The following is a 12,045-nucleotide window of genomic DNA, read 5'->3' as shown; positions in this document are numbered from 1 at the left end:
ACTACTTGTCCCTTCCTAAGGCCAAAGGACCTCAAGGCCTGAGCAAACCGCCAGGTTTCTCTAACCAAATCACCATAAGTATAGGCCTTTCCAGCCACGGCTTCCACAAATGCCACCTTGTCTGCATATAATTCAGCATCGTGGAATATAAATCAGGTAGTGTCACATTTTCCGGCACCGGGACTGCAGGATATCGGCTTTGGACAATATGCTCTTCGTGTGCCGCAAAATGGCACAGGAGTAGCCTTGGTAGACTTGTAGGTGACAGGGAAAAAAGGCCTAGGATTAAGCCGTGCTTTGAAGGAGCAATGGAATTGTAGAAAGTTTAAGATCATGTTCATTGCATGAGATAGGAAAGTTATACAAGTGAGGGAGTAAGCTTGCCATGGAGCTTGGTTGGTAGGAATTTGTTGAGCCATTTTAGACTTGGACCAATTAAGAAAATGCAATGTAGTCTTGGCATACAACCTTCTTTACAATGAGATTAATTATTGATAAGAGCTAAAATATAGTGGAGGGGAAGAGGTGTAGAACTTATGATGTGAATGTAAGTAAATATTTTAAGTGTTACTTGTAAAAATTTAAGTGAATGTAACAATAAATTATTTTAAGAGTTGAATCAGATTGAAATTAAATCGGAATTAATGTAGAGCTTTCAATTCTAATTTCAGTTTGATTTTATCTAATTCCAGTTTGATCAACGATAATTTGCCAAGCCCAAAGGGATAGATCATAAATGAGAGAGAGACGAGGGACTTGTAGGATGCTACATGATCCTTGTGAAATTCACAGCGTGTTATGACCTCGAAGCCTGGTTGTGCATTGAGCATACAGGCGCAATAGAGATGGGCTTGCATTTTTGCTTTTAGGCATGAATATCTGCTCATTAGAACACTAAAATAGGGCCATAGCTTCACAAAAAGGGCTAAATTCCTTCAAAATTTTAAATGTCTGATATTGGAACCCGCCATACTCATCTTCTCAATAGGATTAAATTGAAATCAATTAAATTTAAATTCAAATTAATTGATTTATAATTTTAAATTGAGACTCTTAAAAATCAAACTTGAATTTTTTTTATTTTTTTATTTTCACTTAGATCATATCAGACTATAATCAGCAGTTTTAACCAGCTATATGGTTTTCTTTTTTTTTTTTTAATTTCAATCATTAAATTATTTTAACTCAAATTGAAACAAAATTAATATTATTTTAAACAGTGACTTAGGGATAACAATTATTTTGCGATCGTGATTCGGTTCGATTCATCCCACTTCACACCTGATCTTTTTTTTTTTTTTTACTTTAATTTGTGAAAAAATATTGTGAGGAGCAGAGATAAAAATTTTTCCATCTTAAATTTCCAAATTATTATTAAAAAATTAATTTATTTTTTTATAATTTAAATGTCTAAATGTTAGAATTTAAAAAATTAAAAAATATACATGATTAAAATGATGTTGAAAACTTATATTTTTAACTTTATGATAATAAAATAAAATAAATAAAATAAAAATCCTTAGAAAAAATTCGCTCCATTCTGCTCTTCAATGAGAAAGTTTTCGTTCCAACCCCGATTCTTTGTGAGATGGAGTTAAAGAGTGTGATTCCCATTCTCTAATCTCCATCCGTCTCATTGCGATTCCCAATGCAATTCGATCTAAAGCCTAAAAGGCCACAGACCGCAATCGCGCCGGCTGTGGCCGAGCTACCTGATATGATTGTAAATCGTCTCCGATGAGGAAAGCCAAATTGAAAAAAAGAAATGATCAGATTCAGGCTAGAAAAGAGATGATGCACACGTAAAAGAAGGGAATCCATGATGATGATCATGACGAGGCATGATGCATATACCCACCCAAAATTTAAAGAAAAAAAAAAAGGAAAAATCAAAGCTTGTGTTCCCTAGACAAGTGAAATGATTACCCACCGCATCCCATCCTCTTGGTTTTGAGAAACCTAATCATTATATAGAAAACCATAGAACTTGCCTATTACCTTAACTTTAGCCTCTGCCCGTCATCATTATCTTTGCCTTTACCAATTACTCCTCTGTTTGGCTTTTGACTTCAAACCCAATCAATTAAAATGGTCACATTCAATATTATTCTTATAAAATTCATTAATAAGTTAATTATTTATTTTAATATAATTTTAACTCAAATTTAAATCGATGGAGTCTAATTCTCATGCGTCAACTCTCACCAAAATATTTATACACAATCATTAATTATTGGTAAAATGATATATAAAAAAATTAAAGAAAAAAAAATATAAGTATTATAGGATAGCTATAATTAGGTGGTAAATATGATCATCTTCTTTTGTGGATCTTTTTAATGAATTTGGTTAATGATTGCAAAAGCTTGGTGGGTTATAATTGCAGATATGTATTACCCCACTGCAAGTATGGAGATGCTGCCTTCATGATCACTGTTTTTTACGTGGCAACTACTGCCCACCTCTCAGCTAGGATTTTTTTTTCTTTTTAATAAAAAACTTTTAACTCTGTTTTATTAATTATTACATTAAATATTAACAAATAAATATTAATTATTCGTGTTTAATTACTTATATAATTATTTAAATTAAAAATATTTAATAAAAATAATTATTAAATTAATTAATAAATATAAAAATAATGATATTAATTTTTTTACTATAATTAAAATATTAAAATTATCAAAAAAATTAGAATAATAATATTTTATAAAAAAGAGTTAAAACTTAAAAATTATTTTTAAACAAGACGTTGAAACTTATTAAAAAAAAATCTTAGAAGTTGTATCTATATCAAGTGTTATTTGTTTTAAAATTTTAATTATTTTTATTAAAACATATTTAATTAATATTCTTTCTCATTTTCTTATTTTAAAAATAAAAACAATTTAATTTTATAAATCCATAAAAAAAAATTCAGCTAATTTGATGTTACTATCTTAATAAACAAAAATTGACAACATCAATATAGACTATAAAAAAATAATTTTTTTTTTTAATTTTATAACTAGCAGCTATAATTAAGAGGTGATAATTGATAATTATTTATTATTAATAAAATATTTTTATTCACATTAAAATATAATTATGTTGTTATTTAATTTTGCTTCACAGTATTAAAAAATAAAAATCATTACATAAATAGATACATATTCAATATGTTTTTTTTACTGTTTTAAAAAGAATAAATACACTTATTTGGATAATTTAATTGACCCCTTAATTTTCTTTTTTTTTTACGTTATGATTGAAATAATTTCAACTTGGCATCATCATCATTATTAAAAAAAAATAAAGAAAGACGAAATTGGGCATAATTTCAAAAAAAAAAAATTGGGCATCATTATTATTCTGCATAAATTATTATTATTATTGGTACCTTTCATAATTACTAATGGAAGGGCATATAGGACATTTCAAATAAAGAAGATCGAGTAGGGACTTCCGTAATTCTAACAAAATGATGATAAATTTGGAAAAGTGAGAGGACAATCATGCGGTGTTCGTGGAAGGAAGAATGAAGAAGGAGAGATGAAATGTAGACCGTTGATCATGCAAAGAAGAAAAGAAAGCTAGTCTTTGGGTTTTGGTGATCTTGACCATAATAAGCCTGCGTTCACACACACACACACACACGTGGATGCCGGTCAAATAAATATTCTACTTTGTGGAGAGAATCATTTGCACTCAAAACGTGGTCATTTTTCATTATCACTTTCTTACCCTTGCTCAAATTTCAATTTCAATTAATATATTTAAAATTACTTTTTATAAAAATAATAATAATAATAATATCAAAGAGACTTATAGAGGCAATTTTGATCAAAATTTGAAAATTCTGATTTATATTCATTGCAATCTCAATGGATTATATCATAACTTAATTTTGTGAATTGATTATGATTAAATTGGATAATGATAAGGTAACAACCTAATATTAATTCCCATATCTCAACACTAAGGAATTTATTTAGTCCAACCATTTAAGCTAATCAATTTTAATTTTTATTTTGTAGATTAAGCAATTTTATTTTAGACAATGAAATGATATAACTTTGAACACGTAAAACTTGATATTATCAAATTAATTTCATTATGTCAAATAAAAAAAACTTTAAAAATCATTTTATTAAGGTAAAAAGTATTGAAAATGACATTTAAAGCGATTTATATATATTTTTTATTATATTTAAGCTCCGTGTATTTTAAAAAAATAATTTACATATAAAAAATATTTTTTATTATTTAATTATAATATTCAATTAATGATATATATTTATATATATAATATATATATAAATATTTTTATATTTTAATAAAGTTATTAAAATTTAAAAAATATAAAAAAAATATTTTATATGAAACAAAAGGAGCTTTAATGTTAGGGCTTCCTAAATATTTTTCCATAATATTCTTTACCACCAATTCACTAGCAATTGAAAATGATAATGTCAACATTTTAAAACCTTTATTTTTATTTTATGTATTATGCTTTTATTTTAATATTTAAGATTTTTCAAATTTTAAATTTGAGTCATAGTTATAATTGAATGAGAAAAATTAATTTTTATCAAATTTTTTAATTAAGTCATCTCAGGATTTTTTTTAGATATTATTTTCAAATAATTTAATATTTTTTTCAAATATATTTAAGAAAATATTTTCTTAATAGACCTTAAAAATATTTTTTTTTTCCCTTCTATAAAAAATTTTTAGAAGAAAAAGAGGAATAATTTTTACATTAGTAAAAGGGGGAAAACAAAAATGAAAATAGAGGAATTGAAAGTAACCAAAGGCAGAAAATGCAAAAGAGAGGAAGCAAAAGGGGCTAAAAGGAAAGCAAAGAAAATAAAGAGAGAGTTAATTATCAGGGCAAATGTGCGTGCGGGTGAGAACAATGACAATTTTTTATCGAGTGGGGCTAGAATCCTACGTGGCAATATTCCATTGGGTAAGGGGCTTGGGCTCCCTGGTCTGGTCTGGGAGGTTTGATTGGATTGGTGAGTTCTTTTTAGCGTGTTGTTAGAGGTGGACTTTGCCTCTCTGTCCCTCTTTCTCCGCCTGCTTCCGGGGCATGGAAGGGCTGGCCATGCTTAGGCAGCTTATTGGTCAGCTTCAAGACCTCTTGATTCTCTACGGCTCTCCTCCTCCTCCTCCTCCTCCTTTCCACCTCCATCACCAGCCTTTTCTCGAACTCCACCGCCACGATAACCACCACAGGTTTGCTCTCTCTCTCTCTCTCTCTCTGGATCTCTTTCATTTTGCGATTATCTCCTGTTTCGCAATTGGTGACCTAAGCTTGAATTTGCTTGTTTCTGCCTTTGTTTGGCTTCATTTTCTGGTTTTAGGTTTTCTGATGTTGAGTACTAGTCATCATTTTTAGTGTGTTTCTATTTTGTTTTGCGGTTACTTTGTTGATTATAATTTAGGTGTTTCAATCGAATTGTGCTTTTGAGTTTGGTAAGTTAGGTGACTTTTGTGACTTACCTTGCCGTGTTATGTCACGCAATGCAATTTTAGTTCTTATAGTTCTTCTTCCTTTTCTTTTTCTAATTTTTTTTTTTTCATAATTTGACATTTTACTTCCTGGGATGATCTGTGAGACTATGACATTGCCATTTCCTGGCAATTAAAAATTCGTTTCCTTCACTTTTCTTTGTTAGTCTGCAATGAAATTCGAGTTTCAGTGTATTTGATGGTCTTAAGAATTGTGTCAGCTTATTTAATTGTATTGGCTATCAAATTGGTTAGTTTAGAATTTTTATCTATATTTTTTTTAGCAGATTCATGTGGGTGTTAGTTGAGTTTCATTCTGTTGTTCATGTTTACTCCTTAATTTATCGTTGCTTCCCCCACCTCCTTTTAGGAAGGTTTTTGAATCTCATTGCTTGATGCTGATTTTTTTTTTTGTTTTTAATATCATCTTGATCAGCTTAAAGCCTGTTGATTATATGTGTTTTGTGCTTTATACATGGCCAATTTTGTGCATATGGTTAAATAATTGGTGTATGCTGTCAATACTCCATAGCATTATAGTGTTATAGGTTATGAACATTGGATATTCTGTGTCAAATATTTTTGCTAGTTTTTAGAAATTCATGCATAAAATGGGTATCATTGCCTCCCAAAGGGGAAAACACAAAGAAAATATAGATTCAATATATTGTTTGTAGCAGATAGAAATCTTTGAGTTATTGGACCTAATTCCTGTCTGATTCATTCCTTAAGTGCTTTGAGCCAATCTCATTGCATGTAGAAAGAATTATTTGTCTTTGGAACTAAAATACATTGTCTCCCCTATTTATTTATCACTAATGCCTGATTCACATATGCTGGCAGAGTAGGTCTTATAGCTAATAGTCACAAACTATCAAGTACGTAATGCTTTCTGCTTCCCAGATTTTGCGTCTCTCTGCGTTTGGTTGTGTGCATACATGATACATATACACATCTTTTTGTGCTGAGGAGCTGCTAGTGCTATGGTTTGATTTCCATTTTTAGTAGTTAAGTCTTTGGACTGAATGGTAACATGTTCTCCTTGGTTCTGTACTTTTTGTAACAATTGTAACTGGAGATGATGAAATTGGATTTGAATTGTGGGTATTGAATATTGATGCTTCCCCCTAGTTATAGTTCCTTTGGGCTCAATTTGTTGTACCAATTATATTATTTTTGATAAGTATGAGGATCAAGGATTTATTCTGAGTTTATTTTTGGGGATTTGTCAATTTTGTAAGTTTAACAACTTTGAACTTTATTTATAAGTGGGTCAATCCTATTTCCTGTGCAATAATTTCAAGGCACAGCCTATTGCACAAACAGTGATGTCTTCTTGAAGAAACTCATGATTGATTTCATTTCTTTCTTGATATTTTTTTTTTTTAACAATTATTGCTTTATACAGCCATGTCTTCTAATCTGGGCCAGAATGCTATTAATATTGCAACATGATAATTTTGCTTGGGCTAACAATTTGTTAGAGAATAGTTGCCTGAATGATGCTGTTTCATGCGTGCAATGATGCCTCCTACTGAAAAAAAAGCTTAATCCATAGTTGGAGAACGGAAAATGATAGTCTAAAAAAAGAAGAGGAATTGTGCCTAATCCTAAACAATTTCAAAGCATGAGTGGAAGTGTACATCTTGAATTTAGGCTTCTGAATGTTGGGTATGAGCAGAACTAGTGCTTTTTAGTTGTAGGATATCCTTGTAGACTTGTATATATCTGCTGTGTGCTCCTATCTGTTCAAGGCTGCTTAGAGTGGGGCCCTTTTTGCTTTTCCTTTAGTATTTGGTTTGCATGGGTCAGTGAAAGTGAAGAAATCTTTCTTGATATTTGCACTGCTTGTTTAAGTGTTTCTTGTGGTGGAAAAAATGAGTCATATTCTAATCTAGGACTGCATTTGTTACTACAATTGTCGCTTTTATTTTGCACATGTAGAATTGAATATTTTCATTTTTCACAAAAGTTATTGGCTTTAGTTTTACCATGTAATTTGTAGCTCATTGCAAACTTTGCTGGGACTAATATTCTAGTTACGGCGAATTTAAAACTTCTTTAAGCCAGATATCATGTGATTCTGATCCTGTGGGCTTATCTTTTGCAATGATTTTTCAAAATTATTTACGTCAAATGCATTAATTGAATACATTCTCCATTTCTAAAATATAAATTGTTTAGTTTTTTTTTCCTTTCTTCTTCTTTTTTTAACAGATGGTGCGTCCTTGATATCAATGATGGTTCTGCAGATGAATACTGTGATCTTGTGATGGCTGCTGGAAAATCTGGAAGTTTCAAGCTGTTGGAGCCTTCCAAGCCTCCACCTTCCAAGAAATCTAGAAAGGAGCAGGACCGAGGAAAGTTACTTGGAACTACTGGTACAACTGAGGTTATGGAATGCGAAATTTGGAAAGAATTTCCAGAAGACCTTATCGAAGCTGTCATTGCCAGACTTCCCATTGCTACATTTTTTCGCTTTCGCACAGTTTGTCGAAAATGGAATTCTTTGCTGGACTCTCAGAGCTTTTCTCAACATTGTGCCCAGGTTCCACAAGCTAATCCCTGGTTTTACACTATAACTCATGAAAATGTGAATTCCGGAGCCATGTACGATCCTTCCTTGAAGAAGTGGCATCACCCTACAATTTCTTCTCTGCCCACTAAAATGATTGTCTTGCCTGTTGCTTCAGCAGGGGGTCTGGTGTGCTTTATTGATATTGGCCACAGAAACTTCTATGTTTGCAACCCTCTGACTCAATCTTTCAAAGAGTTGCCAGCCAGGTCAGTTAAGGTCTGGTCTCGTATTGCTGTGGGGATGACTTTGAATGGAAATGCAGTCAGTGAGGGCTACAAGATTCTATGGGTTTGCTGTGACGGGGAGTATGAGGTTTATGACTCGGTGAAGAACTCTTGGACTCGACCAGGAAGCATGCCCTCTAATATTAAGTTACCACTATCACTGAACTTCAAGTCACAAGCAGTTTCCATTGATGGCACCGTCTATTTCATGCGTTCAGACCCTGAAGGGATAGTGTCCTATGATATGGTTACAGGGGTATGGACGCAATTTATAATACCAGCCCCACGCCATCTGAGTGACCACACGCTTGCAGAGTGTGGTGGCCGAATCATGCTCGTGGGATTGCTAACAAAGAACGCAGCGACATGTGTGTGCATATGGGAGCTGCAGAAGATGACTCTCTTGTGGAAGGAGGTTGACAGAATGCCAAACATATGGTGCTTGGAATTTTATGGGAAGCACGTTAGGATGACTTGCTTGGGCAACAAAGGTCTGCTCATGTTGTCATTGAGATCAAGACAAATGAACCGACTAGTTACTTATAATGTGAAGAGCAGGGAATGGCTCAAGGTTCCGGGTTGCTTGGTGCCACGTGGGAGAAAACGGCAGTGGATTGCATGCGGCACTGCCTTCCACCCATGCCTTACTGCTACAGTTTGATATGTTCCCTTCGTGCATTGGAGCAGGGTAATTGCAGTATTGGTCTTATGGTCAGTCACTTGGCTGCAAACTGTTGCTGCCACTTTATGTCCGGCCCAACTTTATTTGTTAATTTAACGAAGCAGATAAATCCGTGGGATGATTGTACAAACATGTTGAAAATAACTTTGAATGGGAAAAGACTACGTTTTAAATGCTATTCAGATGGTTTATAGTAATTCTTTATGTTGCAAAGAGGGGAGAGCTATTAAGCGCATCTCCCATCAACCATTAACTTTCAATTTTGTTGAGTTGCCATCAGATGAAGTTGAAAGATAACCCTTACAAGTGCACTTTATTATGCTGCTGGAAGAGTACAGGAGAAGAAATGGTCGTGTTGGAAGCGATGAAATTTTATTTCTTTACAGCCTGTGCCAAGAAATGGTCAGAGAAATTTGAATGACACGAGGATAACAAGCGTGCAGAATGCTAATGAATACAGATACCAAAATACAACAAAAAATTTATTCAATTTATGCCCTCTAATTTGCTTAAAGTTACAGCAGTATAATTCTATTTAGTGTGTATTCATAGTTTTGTAATCAAGTAGGGTTGCAGGCATCGGAGTAGCTGAACTTCTGTTGCATTTGCTGCTTTCTTCTCCACGATCAGTTACACTAGATGGACGTGCAATGTAAACTTTTCTTAGCTTCCATAAAGATTTCAAGAATTGCATAGTTTCCTCCTGAATGAAAGAATGTCTTTCTGAATTTTTTTCAAACAAAGAAACCCGAAAAAGATGCCAGCTTAAAGTACAAGAGATGTAATCTCAAATAAAATACATGAACTTTCAGTCACTCTTTCAGAAGTTCCTCATAACTGCTGGGACTAGGCCTTCAAACAAAACCTAACATAAAATATTTCAGTACAAAATTTGATGCCTATTAACATTGAATAAAGCATCTTCAGGAAGGCATTCATCAAATACTGAACACTATCGTTTCGTTCCAAACTCATACAGAGAATAAGATTAACTGGATAGGTTAACAAATCTAGGTCAGATTACCGATTGTATAATGCAATGACCACACATGCATATGCTTTCTAGAAATATATAATAGGAAAGGGCATTTTTATTAAGATAACAGAGTTCGCAACATGAATAACAAGTCATTAAGTATTTCCCATATCTCAACTACAGAGGCTAATATCGTCTTGCATCTCTCAGAGTCTCTGTCTACATTTATGCCATGCCCCCGCTTGTTGCTGTCCTGATTATCTGGAATAGAGCTGTTACAGACAACAAAAGAAAATGTGATCACTAACAATGGAACCAACCATTTAAATAAGGAGAAAGAGTTGTAATTTTGCAATAACCAATTAGCTTTCTCATTAGTAACAAATCTTGACCTAGAAGAAGCATATCGAAATTCATATGGACAAATTGGCATGACACCCCTAGCTGCCAAACATTCACTGAAACAGAAACAACTGCCAAGATCCTCATTGAAGAGAGAGAACCCCAAAAAAAAAAAAACTGAAGGATGTTCTCTATGCCTCATTTTTTGATTTTATAAAATTGTAGATCTGACCACTTGGTACTCAGGTGCAACATTTTTCTCTACATGTGATTTTCGATGGTAATCTTTAATTCCAAATGCAAATATCGCAGATTCAAATATGTTAGACATTGCATGCAACAAAATGAATATGGAAAGCAGACAAACTACATGAAGGTTAAATATAACCGGCAACCATAATGTTGTGCAGATCGTCTGATGCCCTATTCAGTTTGGATTTATTCAGTTCTGAATTTATTTAGTTTTCTTGAAAGAAGACACCATAAAGATTTGGAATTTGAAAGAAATTTATAACAAAGCAATGAAAACATAAATAAATGGTGAAGGACGGCGCAAACTTTAATGAGCCTTACATGATCCAATGACAACAAAGATGAAGAATCCAAGCAGAATAGGGCCAACAGGATAGTCCTTTCCCTTTTTAGTAGTTGTTTCAGGAACAGCTCCTCTCTTAGTAATGTTCTTCTCGAACTTCTCAACTTTCCTATCTGCAAGGCGCCTTGATGTAGTCTAAACAAACAACAACATACAATTTATTAACATCTACTATCGTCAACTATTAGGAATTAATCAAAACGCGCGCAGGAACAATCACTTGCGCTTCGTTTGGTATACAATGTAATGCAATTAAATTTTTTATTGAGATAGCCTTAAATCAATCTCAGTAATTTTTTCAGATCACACAAAATTTTATTTATTAAATGCTAAAGGAAAATCAAAGTCACATCAGACAAATGAAAAGTGGAAGAAACCTTTCAATATAATTAAAAATTTCCAGCAAGAATTTACACCACAAACGAAAAAACGAAAAATAGGAAATTGAAAAAAAAAAAAAAAAAAAAAAAAAATATATATATATATATATATATATATATATATATATATATATATATATATATATCAGAAGGATTTTATCATCAATCATCGAATTTTCAGGTCTAATCTCAGGCATATCATTGATAAATATATAAGCACCAGCTAAACAAGGAAAGAATGAAGATCAAACCAAACGGAAACTGAAAAATTATGAAGCAAATCAGCGAAATTTACCATGGTTACGGGGAGATCTGGTAGCCGGAAACGATTGGATCGAGAAAGTTTAACGAGAGATTAAAGATGATCTCTTTTCTTTCCCTCTCCGGCGAGCTCGCTCTTCCACTCCCCCTCTCTTGTCCCGATCTGTGTGCGATTATTTGTAGTTTAAATCAAACCCTCCATTTTGTTTTTCCTTTTATCTTCAGGTAAACGAAAAAAAAAAATCTTTGATAGGATGCACCAGCGTAGCGTCACAGCCTTCGATGTGATTGGCTACACCACGCAAACAGGGCACGCGTCGAATTGTAATTGGATGAATACGTACACGTGGACTGGAAAGGTTAATTGTACGGTTGATGTGAGCTTTTTTGAGGTCGTCTCCTAATGACACCTGTCTCCACGCGGCAACGTGTGCGCACTAATTTTACTCGCGTTTTATCTTTTTCCTAAAAATAGATTTTATCATTTAAGTGAGAATTTTTTTTAATTCTT

At 32.8% G+C, this 12,045-nt stretch overlaps 2 protein-coding genes across 3 annotated transcripts; one reads left to right on the top strand and one right to left on the bottom strand.

Annotated features, from left to right (window-relative positions):
- Positions 1–4,862: 4,862 nt before the first annotated feature.
- LOC110638126 (F-box only protein 6) lies at positions 4,863–9,158 on the top strand. 2 transcript variants are annotated; one of them, XM_021788568.2, is made up of 2 exons: positions 4,863–5,220; positions 7,714–9,158. In XM_021788568.2, exons 1-2 carry the CDS (start codon positions 5,075–5,077, stop codon positions 8,957–8,959), a joined length of 1,392 nt encoding a protein of 463 aa, XP_021644260.2. In that variant the 5' UTR covers positions 4,863–5,074; the 3' UTR covers positions 8,960–9,158. The 2 variants fall into 2 exon arrangements, with proteins under 2 accessions (XP_021644260.2, XP_021644261.1); XM_021788569.2 differs by having other exon boundaries at positions 5,075–5,220; positions 7,749–9,158.
- Positions 9,159–10,053: 895 nt separating this feature from the next.
- LOC131181459 (uncharacterized) lies at positions 10,054–11,737 on the bottom strand. Its single transcript, XM_058149588.1, has 3 exons — positions 11,569–11,737; positions 10,872–11,028; positions 10,054–10,228 (listed from the first exon to the last, which is right to left on the bottom strand). Exons 1-3 carry the CDS (start codon positions 11,569–11,571, stop codon positions 10,182–10,184), a joined length of 207 nt encoding a protein of 68 aa, XP_058005571.1. The 5' UTR covers positions 11,572–11,737; the 3' UTR covers positions 10,054–10,181.
- Positions 11,738–12,045: the final 308 nt, after the last annotated feature.

The sequence above is a fragment of the Hevea brasiliensis genome, chromosome 7, assembly GCF_030052815.1.
Source record: "Hevea brasiliensis isolate MT/VB/25A 57/8 chromosome 7, ASM3005281v1, whole genome shotgun sequence".
Lineage (NCBI taxonomy): Eukaryota > Viridiplantae > Streptophyta > Magnoliopsida > Malpighiales > Euphorbiaceae > Hevea > Hevea brasiliensis.
The sequence above is the reverse complement of the archived record's forward strand: the minus strand, read 5'-3'. Positions and strand labels throughout refer to the sequence as shown.

Coding starts and splice junctions, on each gene's coding strand:
- LOC110638126 (XM_021788568.2), top strand. CDS start 5,075: ATGGAAGGGCTGGCCATGCTTAGGCAGCTTATTGGTCAGCTTCAAGAC. Junction 5,221..7,713: donor CGCCACGATAACCACCACAG/GTTTGCTCTCTC, acceptor TTTTTTTAACAG/ATGGTGCGTCCTTGATATCA.
- LOC131181459 (XM_058149588.1), bottom strand. Junction 10,229..10,871: donor CTTTGTTGTCATTGGATCAT/GTAAGGCTCATT, acceptor TGTCTGTAACAG/CTCTATTCCAGATAATCAGG.